The sequence below is a fragment of the Cyclopterus lumpus genome, chromosome 18, assembly GCF_009769545.1.
Source record: "Cyclopterus lumpus isolate fCycLum1 chromosome 18, fCycLum1.pri, whole genome shotgun sequence".
Lineage (NCBI taxonomy): Eukaryota > Metazoa > Chordata > Actinopteri > Perciformes > Cyclopteridae > Cyclopterus > Cyclopterus lumpus.
This window is the reverse complement of record NC_046983.1, coordinates 2105938-2125000: the sequence shown is the minus strand read 5'-3', so window position 1 is coordinate 2125000 and position 19063 is coordinate 2105938. Positions and strand designations below refer to the sequence as shown.

At 49.1% G+C, this 19063-nt stretch overlaps 2 protein-coding genes across 3 annotated transcripts in view; both read left to right on the top strand.

Annotated features, from left to right (window-relative positions):
* Window positions 1–5073, top strand: part of arhgef11 (Rho guanine nucleotide exchange factor (GEF) 11) — a 15959-nt gene extending 10886 nt beyond the window's left edge. The window contains 20 exon segments of the mRNA XM_034556743.1: window positions 1–108; window positions 110–177; window positions 392–439; window positions 631–779; window positions 864–1004; window positions 1373–1449; window positions 1538–1663; window positions 1862–1979; window positions 2063–2211; window positions 2301–2376; window positions 2457–2639; window positions 2718–2799; window positions 2884–2964; window positions 3068–3123; window positions 3264–3410; window positions 3511–3729; window positions 3974–4102; window positions 4264–4535; window positions 4643–4775; window positions 4938–5073. The exon segment at window positions 1–108 is cut by the window's left edge and continues 34 nt beyond it. Coding sequence (XP_034412634.1) covers window positions 1–108; window positions 110–177; window positions 392–439; window positions 631–779; window positions 864–1004; window positions 1373–1449; window positions 1538–1663; window positions 1862–1979; window positions 2063–2211; window positions 2301–2376; window positions 2457–2639; window positions 2718–2799; window positions 2884–2964; window positions 3068–3123; window positions 3264–3410; window positions 3511–3729; window positions 3974–4102; window positions 4264–4535; window positions 4643–4775; window positions 4938–4987 — 2412 coding nt within the window. The 3' untranslated portion in view covers window positions 4988–5073.
* A 3579-nt stretch (window positions 5074–8652) lies between these two features.
* On the top strand, window positions 8653–19009 carry LOC117747530 (vang-like protein 2). Of its 2 annotated transcripts, none has more exons than XM_034556839.1 (8): window positions 8653–8986; window positions 12295–12539; window positions 13897–14020; window positions 14144–14751; window positions 15461–15597; window positions 15697–15832; window positions 15916–16162; window positions 17073–19009. In XM_034556839.1, the coding sequence occupies exons 2-8, from the start codon at window positions 12469–12471 to the stop codon at window positions 17328–17330; spliced, it is 1581 nt and encodes a 526-aa protein (XP_034412730.1). In that variant the 5' UTR covers window positions 8653–8986; window positions 12295–12468; the 3' UTR covers window positions 17331–19009. The 2 variants fall into 2 exon arrangements, with proteins under 2 accessions (XP_034412730.1, XP_034412731.1); XM_034556840.1 differs by having other exon boundaries at window positions 8653–9096.
* Window positions 19010–19063: the final 54 nt, after the last annotated feature.

Below are 19063 nucleotides of genomic sequence, written 5' to 3'. Positions count from 1 at the left end.
TCTCTGAAGGCTCAGGGAGAAGGCCGGCGGCGAGGCGTCGTCTCGGGGGCGGAGTCTGTCCCTCGCTCCCGCAGCGACGTGGACATGGAGGACTGCGGGGAGGAGGGGGGGGGAGGGGCCGGGCCTCCGGCTGCTGCAGCACAGCGCGTCGTCGTCCGCCTCCGGCAGCTCGGCGCGGTAAACAAGCCGAGCCGCGCTTTTTGGAGATATTTATACATATTTTTTTCTTTTGCATCCTTCAGGCAGGGATAAATAAATAAAAAATGAATAACATGAAGCAGACCTCCCCCCCTCCCCCCCCTTTTTGACTCAAACACCCGGGACGTTACCCCCCTGGAAGTGTAGGCGTTCACCTCATGCCCTCTCTCTCTCTCCACTCTCTCAAACTCAGGTCTCTAGAGAACCCTACACCCCCATACACCCCTCGGTCTAGACGCAGGTGAGTTCCTACGTCATCCTGATGGTCAGCGATTGTCTGGCAGGGAATAAGAAACGTAGACGGCCTCGTGCAAAACCCCTCAAGATGAACGTTAAAAGCTATTAATAGCATATGAAGCTACGTTATTGGATGTAAACATGCCCCCCCCCCCACACACACACCTGTGTTCATGCGTGTGCGTGACTCTGCAGGAGCGTGGACTCGCCGCTGGCCCTGCTGCCGGACGCCGCGGCGCTGGAGGAGGAGGCGTCCGACGGTCAGAACTGGCAGGACACGGTTCCCCCTCAGCTTCTCGCCACGCTCAGTCCGAGGGAGGTGGACCGGCAGGCCGTCATCTACGGTACGCGAGTCGACGGCGTCGTGCACGTTCGCGGCCGCCGAGATTTGTGATTAATTTATTCAACGCTCTTCTCTGCGTCGTCAGAGCTGTTCACCACCGAGGCGTCCCACCTGCGCACCTTGAAGGTCCTGGACCAGGTCTTTTTCCAGAAGATGAGGTCTGTGCTGAACTCTGATGAGCTGGCCTGCATCTTCCCCAACTTGCCCCAGGTCTATGAGCTCCACGGTCAGTCTGGGTGTCCATAACAAGCACATTATCTACTCTACGGATAATCATCGGATATCGATGTCGGCTGAGAAACATCCATATTGTGCGTTAAGAGCATTTTCAAAGGACCAAATAAAAACTTGAGTAAGCTTTTAAATCTGCAGACCAGAAGGAACCTTCCTGTCCTTGTGTCTTCACATTAAAGTGCGTTCAGTCAACATGTATTCTGGGCTGCGTGTTTGCCAGGTAAACAATAATAAGTGAAGCAAAGGTTGTGACCGTAATCTCGTCCAGTCAATATGTATTCTGGGCTTTAATTAAGAGGCAACATTTTTGCCATTTGAACCGCCCCGAGTTGAGTTCATGTTAACGCCTCCTCTTTGCAGCGAGCCTGTGCGAGGCGATGAAGAAGCGACGGGAAGCTGCCATCGTTCAGGACATCGGGGACGTCATGCTGGCCAGAGTGAGTGGAGCGACGCCTCCTTTCTCTTTGTAGTGTGCAGGCTGGGACGTTAACACGTGTGTGTGTGTGTGTGTGTGTGTGTTTCCAGTTTGAAGACGCAGCCGGAGACGAGTTTCAGGAACAAGCGTCGCAGCTGTGCAGCCAGCAGTCTCAGGCTCTGGAGCTCATCAAGAACAAGCAGCGCAAAGACCCACGCTTCGCTCACATCATCCAGGTACACACACACACACACACACACACACACACACACACACACACACACACACACACCGCTCCTTTGCACACGTTACTCCAAAAGAAGATTTACCAGTGACCCCTGTAGAGAGTCAATCATGTTCCTGTTAAATCGTACACGTCAATCCTCCGTTACACCTGTGCAGCCTCGTGCTTCACGTGCTTGACGTGTGTTCAGGAGTGCGAGGCGAGTCCTCACTGTCGGAGGCTGCAGCTCAAAGACCTGCTGGTGTCGGAGATGCAGCGGCTCACCAAGTACCCGCTGCTGCTGGACAACATCATGAAGCACACGGAGGGTGAGGCCGCCGCCAGCGCCGGAACCGTGCGGAGCGGAGCGCCGTCTTCTTATTAAAACCCGCGCTCTTGTTCTTCCGTTTAGCCGGCTCGTCGGACCTCCCGTCGCTTCAGCGCGCCCAGGCTTGTTGCCGAGGGATACTGCAGGCTGTAAACGAGGTCGTCAGGGAAACGGAACACCGGCAACGCCTCGGCCAATACCAACGCAGGCTGGACGCCGCCCCTCTGTTCAAGGTGGTCCAGTCGTTTCCGTCGGCTTCCTCTTTCCTCCCCGTTCACATTGTTCACCGTGATGAAGACTCTTCTCTCTTCCTCCCTCTCAGAGTCTGGACCTCAGCACCAAGAGGATGATCCACGAAGGTCCTCTCACGTGGAAAGTCAGCAAAGACAAGCAGATGGGTCAGTTCCCCGCTGAGTGGATGCGTTCTGTGTTGACACCCAAAGTCTGGTCCTCTTAATCACACGTCTCCCTCCACCAGAGATTCAAGCGCTGCTGCTGTCGGACTGCCTGGTCCTCCTCCAGAGGGGCCCGGACGACCGGCTGCAGCTCAGGTATCCGTCCCGCTGGCTGGGCGGAGGCGGCGGAGGCAGCGGGGACAGCAAGACCTCCTTCAGCCCTCTGGTGAAGCTGGACTCTCTGCTGGTCCGCTCGGTAGCTACAGGTGAGCCCGGCGGTCCGATCGACGCTCTCCTGCGTTCTGGTGACCAAATGAGTGAATCTTGTGATTCGTTGTGTGCAGACAACAAAGCCCTCTACGTCATCAGCACCACGGAGAGGCAGATCTACGAGCTGGTGGCTGGGACGTCGTCGGAGAAGAACACGTAAGCTCTTTTTCCATCGCTTGTCTTCAGCTCTGGTCCGTGGTCCTCTTCCGCCTTTCAGAAACTCGTGTTCTTGTGTTGCAGCTGGAAGGATCTACTGGAAAGGACCATCTCGTCGGCCGGCGGTTCGTCGCCCCTCATCAGCCACGGGTCCATACCGATATCGTGAGTACAACCTGTGTCTATGAATAATAAATAAAGGAACGTGTGGGCTGCTTTGCCAGAAGGTTATTTTCATCGCCTCGTGCTGTCTTTTTATTTTCTAAAGCTCCCCGAGTCTACGCAGCGCGTCCCCCGTGTCGACTGGCAGCAACGTCTACGCAGGTAATAACCACGTTAATCATCAGCCTTGAATATATATATATATATATATATATATATATATATATATATATATATATATATATATATATATATATATATATATGCAATTATATACACATGTATTTATGTATCCGTATCAGATAACTCCCTAACGGAGCAGTCGGATTCCACGGAGACTCATTCCTCCAGCGACGACATGGCGCTCTCGACGGATGCGGCCACGGACCAATCGGAAGCCTTCGCCCAAGGAAAAGCAGCCGGTGTGGCAGACGCCGCTTTGCAAGACGGTGAGAAGCAGTCGAGTTAACGTGTCACAGCGCTGTGTGCGTCTTGTATTTTAATAACCAGCCAGTTGAGGGATGCAAAATCACTGTATTGTCCCCACAGTCGAAACGCTGAGGCAGCTCATACTGCGAGACCTGGAAGAGGACGGCTGGAGCCACGACTCGGATGACACGCCCACCAACCAGGCGGCCGAAAGACGGCGGCCGGAGTCTCCGGAGGCCGTCCTCAACTTCAGCGCCGACGAATGGGAGGCGGAGCCCGACGTAGAGGATCCGCCCCCCGACGCAGAGCCGTCCAGCAGCGTTCAGATCGTACGGAAAGGTGACGGATCAAACGGTTAACCTGTTAATGGCCGCCTTCCTCTGCATGTTTTCTCTGCACTCGATGATTCATTATTTTTGTTTCTTACGCTCTTTGATTCTCTCTCTCTCTCTCTCTCTCTCTCTCTCTCTCTCTTTCGTCTGCGTGCTCTTGCACAACACACCCTTCATCACCTTCTTCACGCCCTCATCGTCACTCTTCCTCCTTCCACGCACACTTTTCTATCGTCCATCTCGTGCAATAGCTGTGGTTGCGGGTCCTCCTCCTCCTCCTCCTCCTCCTTCTTCTTCTTCCGTTCCTGATGACATCACCGCTGATGTCACCCTCCCCTCCGACCAATCGTCCGAGCCGAGAGGCGATGCCACCGCGCAGGGTAATGATGACGAAATCGGTCGCGTTCCGTAGCTTTTTTTATTAGACGAAAGAACGTCCCAATATTTCATTCGGATGGAAGAAAGAACGTTGTTGTTGTTGTTGTTGTTGTTGTTGTTGTGACACCTGGAATGACGCCGCTGCACGCGCTCCGTCCTCTAGGGAACACGTTCTACCTGGTCATGCCGACGGAGCCGGGAGAGAGCGTCACCGACGACCTCGGCGACCCCGCCGCCGCCGGCCGCCTCCCTCAGCCTCCGGAGGAAGCGGCGTCGACGCAGCCGGAGGAGGAGGAGGCGCCGGAAGCCGACCAATCGGAACGGGGAGAGGAGGCGGGCCAATCGCAGGCCGGGCGCCAGAGTCACGTGATCAAAAACGTGGATGAGATTTTCCACACGATTGAGGGGTTGATGAGCAAGTTGCGCCACCTGAAGGTGAGCGACGTGGTTAATGTAGACGAGTCTTTTTTTAACGGGCAGTGAAGATGAACTAATGTTCCGTTGACGTTCTTCTCCTGTAACTTTGTTCTGCGTCGTCACAGGAAATCGAGACATCCCATCAACAGCTGTTAAAGACCCTCAGGGAGCCCTTTGTCGGCCCGGAGTCGGAGGACCAACGCTGTTGCTCGGCAACCGTCTCCAGAACGCCAAGTCTGGACCGTGGCTCGGGAGACGGTGAGGGGGGTGAGAGGGGGGGCTGAATCTTAAAATACGATGCACGTTTCACTTCACTGTATACTGTGTGTATTATTAACGTGTATTATTAACGTGTATTATTAATGTGTGTGTGTGTGTGTGTGTGTGTGTGTGTGTGTGTGTGTGTGTGTGTGTGTGTAGGCAAAGAGGGAAGTCCAGCCGAGCCCAAGATTCAGTCGACAGGTTTCTGATGTCGCCGCAGAGAGGACGCACTCGCATGTACCCACTGTCGGACTTGGGGCGGGGGGGGGGGGGGCCCCCCCCCCCCCCCCCCCCCCCCCCCCCCCCCCCCCCCCCGCCGCCCCTGCATGCACTGGCCAGTGGACCGTTGCTGTTTCCAGCACGACCTCTGACTTCTACCAGAGCGCGAGGGAGTCAAAGAAGAGAATGAAGGAACAAAAAAAAAGGCAGAAGACAAGTTGACTGGTGACGAGACAGGAACAGGTTTGACAGAATTAAAAGAGGGGGGGCGGGGTGACCCAGGTGACCCAGGTTGGACACTTGAGGGGGGAAAAGGAGTCGTACGTCTGGCGGTTCGGAGCTGGTTGAAGGAACGGGAGCAGAAAAGTGTTGAAGTGTTTTTAATTTAAGGAAGAATCCGAGGGACCCATCACCCCTGCACTTTACCCACAATGCATCCCTCTGTCACGTACGTTCCCGACAGTGGACGGACGGATCGGGAGATGCCACTGACTTTATTTGGGGCTGATGTTCGAGCCCCCACCCTCCCCACTGGTTGCTTTACACTGAGTTCACCCCGGCCGAAGGACTGCGCCTATATAATTCAGGTTATTTGCACCGGGTAAGGAAACCAATACCCCCCCCACACACACACACACACACACACACACACACACACACACACACTTAACCCTCTCGTTCATCTCAGACCTTCATATCATTGGGAGCAACATATCCGGCGCTGTTTGCTGACATGCCGGCAGGTTTTATTTTCATGCACGGGGATCTCAGCGATTTTTAATAAACGAGCTCAGTGGACTCACACAGCTGATCATGTCCAGTTGTTTTAGGTTTAGGGTGTTTTGGTGGTGGGGGGGGGGGGGGGGGGGGGGGGCAGTTCAATACGATGAGGACGGCCGTGAGCCAAAAGGGACAAACGCACGTCGAAACTTTAGAAACTTTTAATATTCACGGGAAAAGAAAAACGGTTTGTAACGCAATCAAATTGCTGCCAAAAATTGACTGTGCATCCTCTCCAGTGTGTGTGTGTGTGTGTGTGTGTGTGTGTGTGAATACTGTGAACCAGCAGCTTCTCCCTTCCCCCATTCTGCGAGTGTCCCCCATCGAACGCCTGGGAGACTTGAATTCATTAGGACGTCAACGGCTTAATAAAAACACAACCTGCTGCTGCGTGTATGCAACTGTTGTATGAAGCAAACGTGTATCTCATTGAATAGATCGGCACACCTTTACTACATGTACATTTAAAAAAGGAAGCTAGCACCAGCAGCTGCTTAGCTTAGCGTAGCTTAGCGTAAAGACTGGAAACATGGCCGCGTTGAGTCTCTGAGGGTAAAACGAGACCAGAGGGTCCTGGTGGGCTCCAGAGGGTCCTGTTGGGCTCCAGAGGGTCCTGTTGGGCTCCAGAGGGTCCTGGTGGGCTCCAGAGGGTCCTGTTGGGCTCCAGAGGGTCCTGGTGAGCTCCAGAGGGTCCTGTTGGGCTCCAGAGGGTCCTGGTGAGCTCCATAGGGTCCTGGTGAGCTCCATAGGGTCCTGTTGAGCTCCATAGGGTCCTGGTGGGCTCCAGAGGGTCCTGCTGGGCTCCAGAGGGTCCTGGTGGGCTCCATAGGGTCCTGGTGAGCTCCAGAGGGTCCTGCTGGGCTCCAGAGGGTCCTGGTGGGCTCCAGAGGGTCCTGCTGGGCTCCAGAGGGTCCTGCTGGGCTTCGTTACCTTTAGGGTCTCGTCTCGCAGCAGCCTGAAGGCGCTCAGAGAGGTTTCCGTACCCTTCGTAAAGACCTCCACCTTAAACTCGTTCTCCCAAAACACTCGACAGTTAACCAGTTTGGATGCACGTGGACTCGCCCACTGGACTGGGATCTATTTGAGCTGGTTTCAAATACTAACCGACCAAACACACTACCAAGCGCGTCTCTATCTGCTCCGGCCAGACGCCCAACGGGACGTTTCACGACCCGCTGGAAGGTTTTCACTCGTGAACAAACGACGAGTCCAAACTTCAAAGCAGCGCCGACGGATTTTTAGCCGCTGAACTTGAGGAATTTGTGCTAAAATGTAAAAAAAAAAAAAAAAGAATATTCTACCAAAGTGAAATATGTCTTCAGAGGTGTTGAAGGGAACTGTTTAAAAAGAAAAAAGAAGATTATTATTTCTCTCATTTCGTCTCTTTCCTCTTAACTACAGCGTCATCTCCTATTTCTACCTCTACACCTCCCGGTTTCTTGGCATCTTCTTTTCATACATTTATCTTGTACATTGACGTCAGCGTTTTGGCCCAAACAAAGAGATGCTATAACTGATTCCTTTTTTTTATTTTCTTTATTTTTAAGATGTTGCACAAACAAATTTCCCCGCACGGTGCAAACTACTGTATGCATACACACGTCTTTAATTATCATCTCATTGTCTTTTTATTTTGTCTTTTTATAAAAGAAAAACAACATTCGTCACTCGTGTAATATAGAGAGAGATCAGACCCGCGCGTTTTTATATATGTTCATTTTGATTTTTTTTTCTTTTATTTCCTGTAAAGCCTTTAGTCCTCGTATTTTATTTTATTTTTGTAGATATGATTTAAAAAAAAAAGAAGAAAAAAAAGGATGTATAAATTATTTTCTTCTCCCTTTTTTTGTTTTTTTTTAAATCGGTGAGATTGTTGAGCTGCGCAGGAGGAAAAGAGCTCATTCATGTGTTTTGTGAGATTAAAAAGAAACTGGCTAAAAGAAAATGAAATGTGGATCATGAGTTTGTCACTTTTTTTTAAATGTTAGTCCTAGTTTTTTACCACATTTTTAAACTAATTTGAGAGTTTTTGTCCAGAAACATGTTAATGTGCTGATTTCACCCGTTTGTTGGTATTCGTGGTGAAAAGTGATGCTTGTTACATCAAATAGTCTGAAGGAAAGGAAACGTTTAGTTTAGTTTATGCTCCTCGGAGCCTGAATGTGTCAAGCTTTGTTTGCTGAGAACGCGACCGGAAGTGAATCGTTCTTGGTTTCAAAATAAAAGCAGAAAGCTCGCAAATGGTCAAAGCGGTATAGTAGAGATACACACGTTAGCATGCTACTCAGTTAAAAGAATAAAATAACAGACACACAACTTACTTACACCTGCAGCAATAAATGGTTTTCTGTTCATAGTTTTTATTTAAAATATAGTTATATCATTTTTCAACAGATTTCTTTACAGACATACCTTTATCAGTTAATCAAATGTGTCATATTTGTAGTTTGTACATCTAAATATATGACGCAATTACATTATGACTAATTAAAGTAGACCATTTTATTTAAATGTATTCGGTACATTACATTTTTCGTATATATTTCTTTCATTTTGTGGCGATCTTTAAGAAAGACTTTTTCTTATAGGAATATTTTTTTTATGTGATGAAATATAACACACAATCCCTTCAACCTTAAAACTATAGATTAGGGATACATTGAATTTAATAATTCATATAAAGACAAAGCATGAAACATTCAGACGTTGCTTTTTGCTCCTCAATCTGTCACGTTAATTAATAATAAGTGTAACCACTCAATTACATATTCAAGAGCAGTTCTTAATACTTGGACCGTTTTATTGCATTTGAAACTCAAGTTAATTAGTTGCGTGCTGGTTTTATTTTGAAACCCATCGACCGGAAGCTGTGCCCTTCCTCCGTGCAGCTTGACGGTGCGCGTCTCGCCGCCGCGGCCGCCTGGACGTCCACACGGAGCGGCTCTGCGCAGCGGGGGCTCCGCCACACAGCAGCCGGCATGAGGAGCGCGTCGCTGCCTTTCTGTGCGGCTCCGGTGCTTCGACCACACGCGACCCGAGTTTACCGGCGAGAGGACGCCCCGCAGACGGGGTGCGCGTGAGGGAGTGCGCGCCGAGGAGAGTCTGGAGGAAGTGAACGCGCACGCTGCTTTTTGGAGACACTTTTGCTCGTCGCTCGGCTCGGCCGGTCGTCTCTTTGTGCTGCAGCTTTCCCCCGTTTGGAGAGAAAGGTGAGACATTCCTGCATGGCATTCTGGGTAAAAAAAACATGTCTGTCCGTGTGTGAGCTCACCGGCTGCTTTGGAGCGAAAACTACGGAACCAAACATCTGCTGCCTTGGGTCTGTTTTTGTCTGTGGATGCTTTGTGGCTCACGAGCTGTGCGCGCGCCGTGAGGGCTGATGAGTTGGCAGATCACCGTATCGATCACAGACTCTCACGCACACACACACACACACGCACTCTCTCCCCGACCCCTCCGTCGGTTATGTCCGCGCACTTTTAGCCATTCTTGTTGCGCTTTTACGCGCCGTGTGCCAAACGGAACCCGGTCGGGTCGGTTCTCTGGTCCCGGTCGGGTCGGTTCTCTGGTCCCGGTCGGGTCGGTTCTCTGGTCCCGGTCGGGTCGGTTCTCTGGTCCCGGTCGGGTCGGTTCTCTGGACCCGGTCGGGTCGGTTCTCTGGTCCCGGTCGGGTCGGTTCTCTGGACCCGGTCGTCTGTGCGGTCTGTTGCTCTTCTCTTCTCCCTGGACGCGGTCCGCTTTGTCTCGCCGCGTTGGATCGTCTTCAGCGCGGCGGTGGTGCGCTTTAGATCGTGTGTGTGTGTGTGTGTGTGTGTGTGTGTGTGTGCGTGTGTGTGTGTGTAACGTGAAGGCCTCGAAGCCTGGGCTCTGGGTTGCCTCGCGGAGCGTGTATCGGGGCTCCGGCCACGCCTCGCTGGCCCACTGCCACCCGGAGGCCTGCAGGGCCCCCGGGAGCCGCTCGGGCTGCGACCCGAGGCAACAAGACCCGAGAGGCGAAGAGCAACGTGTGGCACGTGAATAAGTGCGCGCGCACCCCGTTTACATGTAATAACGCAAGTTTAGTGACTTGTTTACAAGTTGATAAACTTCAGAGTCACAAAAAAAAAACGTCTTAAAGAATATTTCATGACCAGAATCTTCTGGCCAAAGTATTTCTGAGTGGTTGACATTTTGTTTACTGTGGTAACTTTATATAAAAATTATTTAACTTTATATAAACATAATGTAACTTTATATAAAAATAATGTAACTTTATATAAACATAATGTAACTTTATATAAAAATAATGTAACTTTATATAAAAATTATTTAACTTTATATAAAAATAATGTAACTTTATATAAACATAATGTAACTTTATATAAAAATTATTTAACTATATATAACAATTATTTAACTTTATATAAACATAATGTGGTAACTTTATATATAAATAAATAAAAATGATGTAACTTTATATATAAAAAAAATAAATAAAAATAATGTGGTAACTATATATATATATATATAAATAAATAAATAAATAATGTGGTCACTTTTTATATATATAAATAAAGATACTTGTTCCCAGACTGCATGTGGAACCTCTCTCATCCCAGATGACGACGCTCAACTGGAAACCAGTGGAAATCGATTAGTGGTGGATTGATTTCAGTGGGTGAGGGTCGATGGGATCGACCGCCTCAGACCGGGAGGCACTGGGATGGATTGTTCATAACCGCTGAGAATCTCTGATATTGTTCAGCGTGTGTTAAAACTCTGACTTTACTCTCAGGAGTTGACCGACGTCCACTTTGTCGGTTTGCTCCTAAAGATAATAAAGCTTGTTAAATCGGCACAAGCTGCAGCAAAGACCACATTTCATGCCGCAAGAAAATGAGCGGAGTGCTCTGCCTGATGCGACAGTAGGGTTTTATTTTATATACGCAGAGACGTCTCTAAAAAGACTCTTTTTTAAATGTTTTATTGCCTCTCGGGCCACTAACATTGTTGTTCAGCCATTCGTGTGCAGCTCCGGCTTTATGCTTGGTTTAATTTTCAGGCCGGGGACCAAACTGTTTGGGTTTTCATCCTAAAACCTCATTCCAGCTGCAACATGCTTTCTGGTATTAATGTAGCTCATAGTTTTTATATAAAGCTGCAACTCTTGTTGTCTCTCTCATCTATAAATAAACACGTATGGGTGCACCGGTCTTTAAACCCCCCACGAGCCACTAGACTCCACTAGTCGGTTAGCTGTTTTTGAGAATACATTTTTCATGCAGTCGTCCGCCTCGCATCGGGGAGATTTCCTGCTTCATGCAGTTTTTAGATCATATTGAACAGAGTATTTTTTTTGGGGGGGGGGGGGGGGGTTTGAACCCAGGAAAACGAGGCGTTTGAAGACATCTAGGAGATGAGTGAGTGAAGCGATGCAGACGTGAGTGTGTGTGTGTGTGTGTGTGTGTGTGTGTGTGTGTGTGTGTGTGTGTGTGTGTGTGTGTGTGTGTGTGTGTGTGTGTGTGTGTGTGTGTGTGTGTGTGTGTGTGTGTGTGTGTGTGTGTGTGTGTGTGTGTGTGTGTGTGTGTGTGTGTGTGTGTGTGTGTGTGTGTGTGTGTGTGTGTGTGTGTGTGTGTGTGTGTGTGTGTGTGTGTGTGTGTGTGTGTGTGTGTGTGTGTGTGTGTGTAGAGCGGCTGAGAATCACATGGAAGCCATCGCCGTCTGCAGGAGGTCACGGCGCCAATTCAGAGCGCGAGAGTCCGTTTGTTCTCAATCAAACCGGAAGTTTTTTTTTTTTTTAAAGCCGTAAACTTAAAATGGAGGACAGAAACAGAGTCCTGGTCAATGATTCGTGTCCGTCTCTGTCTTCTGAGGTCTGTGTGTGTGTGTGTGTATTTAAGGGGCAAACTTGGGGGGAGGGGGTGCAGAGTTGATGATCCGGTTGCTGTGGCAACCACCCCCCTCCTGTCTCTTCTCACCCCGAGCCTCCCATTCATCCCCATTGTAGTAGTTAAGCTCTGTCGCCCTCGGAGACCACAGGGGACAGTTGGGGAATGTGGCGTCTGGGCGAGTGTGTATCACGCAAAACAAATTATATATATATATATATATATATATATATATATATATATATATATATATATATATACGGATAAAGCCACGGATCTTGTGTATTTGTATGAGCGAGACATCGTGAACGTTCTCCGGGTTCCAGCTTGAATCTCCGGCGTGTGAAGCCTCTGATGTTCTGCTCCTCCCGGAGCCTCTGAGCCCAGAATAGAAGGTGGCGTGATCACTCTTTTTATTGGCTGAGAACAAACCCGGGGCCAAAGCGCTGGAGGTCGCTCATAAAAAGGAAAAACAAGTCCCTGGACCCAGAAGAATGGGCCCGGTTATGTCCTGCGTGGCGGAGAACACGCCTCCCACTGCCAACATCTGAACAATGTCTCTCTTCTTGGTTCCCTCTGAGATGCTTTTATTCCTGTCTCTCTCTCTCTCTCACACACTCTCTCCATCCATCCTTCCCATTTGTTTCCAGGCCTCCAAGATAGATTCCCTCAGGAGTAAAGTGGACTTGCTGCGCCTCCCTCTGGCCCTCTCCACCAAGTCCATCAGCAGCCGTAAGAGCCAGCTGGGCGTGGTCTGGGAGAAAGGCGGCGGCGGCTCGGGGGCAGGAGGGGCCCGGAAACCCCGCCCACCGCCGGCCTCCGACATGGACAACGAGTCCACGTACTCGGGCTACTCCTACAAGTCGTCCCACTCGAGAAGCTCCCGCAAACACAGGTAGAAGGCCACAGGTAGAAGGTAGAAGGTAGAGGGTCACAGGTAGAAGGTCACAGGTAGTAGGTAGAGGGTCACAGGTAGAAGGTAGAAGGCTGTAGGTAGAAGGCTGTAGGTAGAAGGTCAGAGGTAGAAGGTAGAAGATCACAGGCAGAAGGTAGAAGGCTGTAGGTAGAAGGTCACAGGCAGAAGGTAGAAGGTAGAGGGTAGAGGGTAGAGGGTAGAAGGTAGAAGGTTACAGGCAGAAGGTAGAAGGTCACAGGCAGAAGGTAGAAGGTAGAGGGTAGAAGGTAGAAGGTTACAGGCAGAAGGTAGAAGGTCACAGGCAGAAGGTAGAGGGTAGAAGGCTGTAGGTAGAAGGTCACAGGTAGAGGGTAGAGGGTAGAGGGTAGAAGGTAGAAGGTCACAGGCAGAAGGTAGAGGGTAGAAGGTAGAAGGTTACAGGCAGAAGGTAGAAGGTCACAGGCAGAAGGTAGAAGGTAGAAGGTTACAGGCAGAAGGTAGAAGGTCACAGGCAGAAGGTAGAAGGTAGAGGGTAGAAGGTAGAAGGTCACAGGCAGAAGGTAGAGGGTAGAAGGTAGAAGGTTACAGGCAGAAGGTAGAAGGTCACAGGCAGAAGGTAGAAGGTAGAGGGTAGAAGGTAGAAGGTTACAGGCAGAGGGTAAAAGGTCACAGGCAGAAGGTAGAGGGTAGAAGGTAGAAGGTCACAGGCAGAAGGTAGAAGGTAGAAGGTTACAGGCAGAAGGTAGAAGGTCACAGGCAGAAGGTAGAGGGTAGAAGGCTGTAGGTAGAAGGTCACAGGCAGAAGGTAGAAGGTCACAGGCAGAAGGTAGAGGGTAGAAGGTCACAGGCAGAAGGTAGAAGGTCACAGGCAGAAGGTAGAAGGTCACAGGTAGAAGGTAGAAGGTCACAGGTAGAGGGTAGAAGGTCACAGGCAGAAGGTAGAAGGTCACAGGCAGAAGGTAGAAGGTCACAGGTAGAAAGTAGAAGGTCACAGGCAGAAGGTAGAAGGTCACAGGTAGAAGGTAGAAGGTCACAGGCAGAAGGTAGAGGGTAGAAGGTCACAGGTAGAAGGTCACAGGTAGAAGGTCACAGGTAGAAGGTCACAGGCAGAAGGTAGAAGGTCACAGGTAGAAGGTAGAAGGTCACTAGAGTTTAAAGAAGTAGTGGATTAAAATGCTCAAAAATGAAAAGATTATTGAATAAATTATTACTTAAATATTTTTTGGGGGGTTTTCATATTATAATCCACCAATACTAACTCTTCCTCCTTCTCATGCTCCCTCCTCCCTCCTCCTCCTCCTCCTCCTCCTCTTCTTCCTCTTCCTCCCTCCTCCTCCTCCTCCTCCTCCTCCTCCAGGGAGAGGAAGGACCGGCATCGGGCGAAGAGTCGTGACAGCAGCGTCCGTGGAGACAAGTCGGTGACCATCCAGGCTCCCGGAGAGCCGCTGCTGGACGCCGAGTCCACCAGAGGAGACGAGAGGGTCAGAGTCCAGACTTGAAGTTGTTCCTCTGAAGCCGCGTTGCGTCATGTTTCTCTAACGCTCCTCTCTCTCTCTCTCTCTCTCTCTCTCCCTCTCTCTCTCTCCCTCTCTCTCTCTCTCCAGGATGACAACTGGGGCGAGACCACCACGGTGGTCACCGGCACCTCCGTGGACAGCGCCTCCAACGAGGACCTGACCCGGCTGTCGAAGGACCTCGAGGATTCCTCGCCGCCGGAGTGCCGGCGGTACCTCAGCCCGGCGTTGGGCGCCGTCCTGAGCCTCTTCGCGCTGGTCACGCCGCTGGCCTTCTTGGCGCTCCCGCAGCTCCTCTGGCGCGACACGCTGGAGCCGTGCGGCACGCCGTGCGAGGGCCTCTACATCTCCCTGGCCTTCAAGCTCCTGATCCTCCTCATCTCCACCTGGGCGCTGTTCCTGCGCCCGCCCAGAGCCACGCTGCCGCGCTTCTTCGTCTTCCGCTGCCTGCTGCTGGCGCTGGTCTTCCTCTTCGTGGCGTCCTATTGGCTCTTCTACGGCGTGCGGGTGCTGGAGCCCCGGGAGACGGACTACCGGGGGATCGTGGGGTACGCGGCGTCGCTGGTGGACGCGCTGCTGTTCATTCAGTACCTGGCCCTGGTGCTGCTGGAGGTCCGGCACCTGCAGCCCGCGTTCTGCCTGAAGGTCGTGAGGACCACAGACGGAGCGAGCCGCTTCTACAACGTGGGACACCTCAGGTGAGTGTGTGGAAATGTTTATTTTAATCCTAAATGTGTTCTTATTACAGATTTTTATAATTTGGTCGATTTTAAATAGAAATAAAATCTGTGTGTGTCTGAAGTAAAAACGCTTCTGTTTCGTCTCGACGGGTCACGTGACGGCGCCCTGGAGCGGATTTCTTTTTTTTTTAGGCTCTGAGGACTGGCAAAAAAAAACCCTGGGGTGACCTACACTCCGTACTGTGCCTGAACGCACCGTGTGTAAACACAGATGGCGTTGCCTCCTGTGTGGGCCGCGTGCCGCCGGCTCGTTTCCCTTAAAGGAGCAGCTGCAGCGCCTCGACCGCACGATGGCGACGCGTTCCTTCCCGGCTAAAATGTCGTTGTTTTCCGTCCAAAATTTTAAAAGCGTCGTAAATTCACTTTAAAGTCTGTCTTCGCGCACGGCGACGACGTGTTGGAACATTTCCAAGAAGGGCTGAAGAGGCCTCAGAGTCTCAGAGATGTGACGCCTTCCTCGTCACAAAATGACGCTCCTGCCCTTCTTCTTCTTCATCATCATCATCATCATCCCGTCTGGCTGTTTCCTCCTCTAGTTCACCACTTCCCTTTTTTTATTATCTGCATGTCAAAGGTGGTGTACGCCGATAACGGCGCTTTTGTTTTGAAATGACGATGCCGGTTAAAAGGAAGTTCCTTTTTCCTTTTTTTCCTCTTTTCAACGCAGCATCCAGCGGGCGTCCGTTTGGGTTCTGGACCAGTACTACAGCGACTTCCCGGTCTACAACCCGGCCCTGCTCAACCTGCCCAAGTCCATCCTCTCCAAGAAGATGTCTGCCTTCAAGGTCTACAACCTGGGGGAAGGTAAAGGGATCGTGTGTGTGTGTGTGTGTGTGTGTGTGTGTTCCCTCTTTGACATGGAATAAACAGGGCAACGTTATTAATGTAGCGTTTTGTTTACAGAGAACAGCATCAATAACTCTACGGGGCAATCCAGAACGATGATCGCGGCCGCCGCTCGGAGAAGAGACAACTCCCACAACGAGTACTACTACGAGGAGGCGGAGGTGGAGCGCAGGGTCCGCAAGCGCAAGGCCCGGTGAGGACAGACCCAGTCGGGTGCACATTGATGTAAACAACCCCCCCCGTGAGTCAGGCGGGTAACGGTCAGGTCTTTTCCAGACTGGTGGTGGCGGTGGAAGAAGCCTTCACGCACATCAAGCGGCACCAGGAAGAAGAGGGGACGGCGTCCTCCCCCAAACACCCGCGGGAGGTGATGGACCCCAGGGAGGCGGCCCAGGCCATCTTCGCCCCCATGGCGAGGGCCATGCAGAAGTACCTGCGCGCCACCAGGCAGCAGTCCTACCACAGCATGGAGAGCATCATCAACCACCTGCAGTTCTGCGTCACGCACAACATGACCCCGAAGGTAAGGAGGCGTTCAAGGGCCGTTGGTTTTCAGGCTGAGGCCCTTTTACAGTAATTCTGTGTTGAATTTACTTGTTGTATTTTTTTTTATTATCTTTGCGTGCATGTGTTTGACGTTATCACTTTTTTTACTATTTATTATTTTATCAGTTTAACATTAACTGGTTAGTTGTCTGCATATTAAGAAGCTTTTTGTTGTTGCATTCAACCCCATTTTTTTTCTTTTTTTACTTTCATTCAGCCAAAATTAAATTGATGCTGACATGCAACTGTTTATAAACTGTTTATAGACTATTTATAGACTGTTTATAAACTACTTATAGACTGTTTATAAACTACTTATAGACGGTTTGTAAACTACTTATAGACGGTTTGTAAACTATTTATAGACTGTTTATAAACTGTTTATAAACTACTTATAGACTGTTTATAAACTACTTATAGACTGTTTATAGACTGTTTATAAACTACTTATAGACGGTTTGTAAACTATTTATAGACTGTTTATAAACTACTTATAGACGGTTTGTAGACTGTTTATAAACTACTTATAGACTGTTTATAAACTACTTATAGACGGTTTGTATACTACTTATAGACTGTTTATAAACTACTTATAGACGGTTTGTAAACTATTTATAGACTGTTTATAAACTACTTATAGACGGTTTGTATACTACTTATAGACTGTTTATAAACTACTTATAGACTGTTTATAAACTACTTATAGACGGTTTGTATACTACTTATAGACTGTTTATAAACTACTTATAGACTGTATGTAAACTACTTATAGACGGTTTGTAAACTATTTATAGACTGTTTATAAACTACTTATAGACTGTTTATAAACTACTTATAGACTGTTTATAGACTATTTATAGCCCGCCGTGCATTGTTTTCCTTCTCAGGCGTTCCTCGAGCGTTACCTCAGCCCCGGTCCCACCCTCCAGTACCTGGACACCAGCAGGGGGCGCCAGTGGACGCTAGTGAGCGAGGAGCCGGTGACCACCGCTCTGCGCCAAGGCCAAGTCTTTTCCTTGAGACGCCTGGACTTCTCCCTGGTCGTCACGGTGACGCCCCTCCCCTTCTTGCGCCTGGGCGAGGAGTTCATTGACCCCAAGCGGCACAAGTTTGTCATGAAGCTCCAGTCGGAGACGTCTGTGTAGCAGAGCCGTGACTCAACTAATCTTAGTGCTTTTCAGGGTATTTTTTTTACTCCATTTTTCATGATTTCTATTTGTTGATGAGCGAAACACCCGAATGACACGGCTGGAAAAAGACAACGCGGATGTCTGACCTTTATGTTTCTTCCTCAAACAGTTTCCAGGGTTCTTGGTATTGGTTCTGTTTCTTAGTCCAACGCGCATTAAGTGCAGCGCATTGTTCTGACAGATCTTTGGTTCTGGAGTGACCGTCTGGGTCTGAGCCACGTTTGTAAAAGACGCGTCCGCCACGTATTCAAGAGAATAAACATGACCTTTTATTGACTCAGACTCGAGAGGCTTTCGCTTTAGCTCACTCTTTTTTTTTTTCAGAGCTCCTCCTTCTTCTCTTCCCCCTTTTTCTTTTAAATTAGTTTTTTTTTTTTTACGAATTCGGCCTTCGTAGGCTGCAGACGTGAGCGGTCAGGAACTCCAGGTCTCCCGGTCCGTTCTCGCTGACACGGCTTTCTGGAAAGTGGACGTGTGCAGTTACTGAGAGTAAGAAACACTGGATGGACTGCAGCGCTTCACAAGGGCTTTGTTTTGTATCATTTCTTGCTCTGGGTTTTGTTGAATCTCCCTCATTCCTGGAGAACCTACAGATATGCACTCCTGCACTGAGAGAATATAACTGTGTGAGCACTCTGCAGGTCCGGTTCAGGTCCAGTACACTCGAGGGGGATGTGGTCGCCTCTACATACGAGGACAGACAGCCAAGTATCGCCGATGTGCTTCTTTTTTCATTTAGGCAGCTGAATGTTTATTACTGTCTTTTTATATTTTGCAGTGTGTGTGAATATGTGTGTGTGTGTGTGTGTGTGTGGTTGAGCAACCAGACAAAGTGGGCAGAAGTCATTTTTATTTAATTAAAAAGTTTTGTATTTTGGAATTTTAAACCCGCTAAAGTGCGACATAACCTCTAAAGAGTCGTCCGTCATCACTGAACCCCGGTGACCCCGTTTGTCAAAATCTAAGTTTAATACTTTTTTAATAAAAAAAAGATGCCACCGATTTTTTACCATTGCACTCGATAAGTGGCGGACTGGAACCAGCGATATGCCTTTCACTCTCTTTTTATTCCAAATATTCTTCTTCCTGGTGGCGCCTACACTACCCACAATGCAACACAACCGCCACGTCTCGATGCATCTCAATGTATCCTCGCTGTACACGGACCACTCTTTTTTTTTTTTTAATCGATTAATACCAGCAGTTAGATAAATCTGAACTCTTTTTTTATTTAGAATCATTTCTCTTTGGTGCTTTTACGTAAAAAAAATATGTAACAAGTCTTTTTAAATCTAAACACTTGCAGATTGATTGTCTGATTAATAGACTAATTTTTCTAGTCCTAGTACTAGTTTGTGCTGTATACTGTATATTCGGGGCCTCGTGTCACTCGGAGGTCTTTTTCTAGATCGTCGTGCCGCTCACGAGCAGTTTACGTTTTCTACGGTTGTTTCCTGTTTTTTTTTATGGATCACTTTGTTGTACTTGATATAAGCTCCTAACACTGGTTCTTGATGAACGTTGTCTTTTGAAAGCAAGATTTGTATTTACTGTTGCGCTGTGTGTGTTTTTTTTTTTTTTTTTTACACCGAGTTGATGTAAAAGGTTTTTAATAAATGATCTCACCCAAAGTTCTTTGTCTCATGTCAGTCACGGAAATTACACACACATATATAGTTTTCATCTGA

Bases quoted from the DNA above. Each gene is read 5' to 3' on its own strand.
- LOC117747530 (XM_034556839.1), top strand. From the start codon at position 12,469: ATGGACAACGAGTCCACGTACTCGGGCTACTCCTACAAGTCGTCCCAC. The intron at 14,021-14,143 runs GTCAGAGTCCAG...CTCTCTCTCCAG, and splicing joins CCACCAGAGGAGACGAGAGG to GATGACAACTGGGGCGAGAC. The intron at 14,752-15,460 runs GTGAGTGTGTGG...TTTTCAACGCAG, and splicing joins TACAACGTGGGACACCTCAG to CATCCAGCGGGCGTCCGTTT.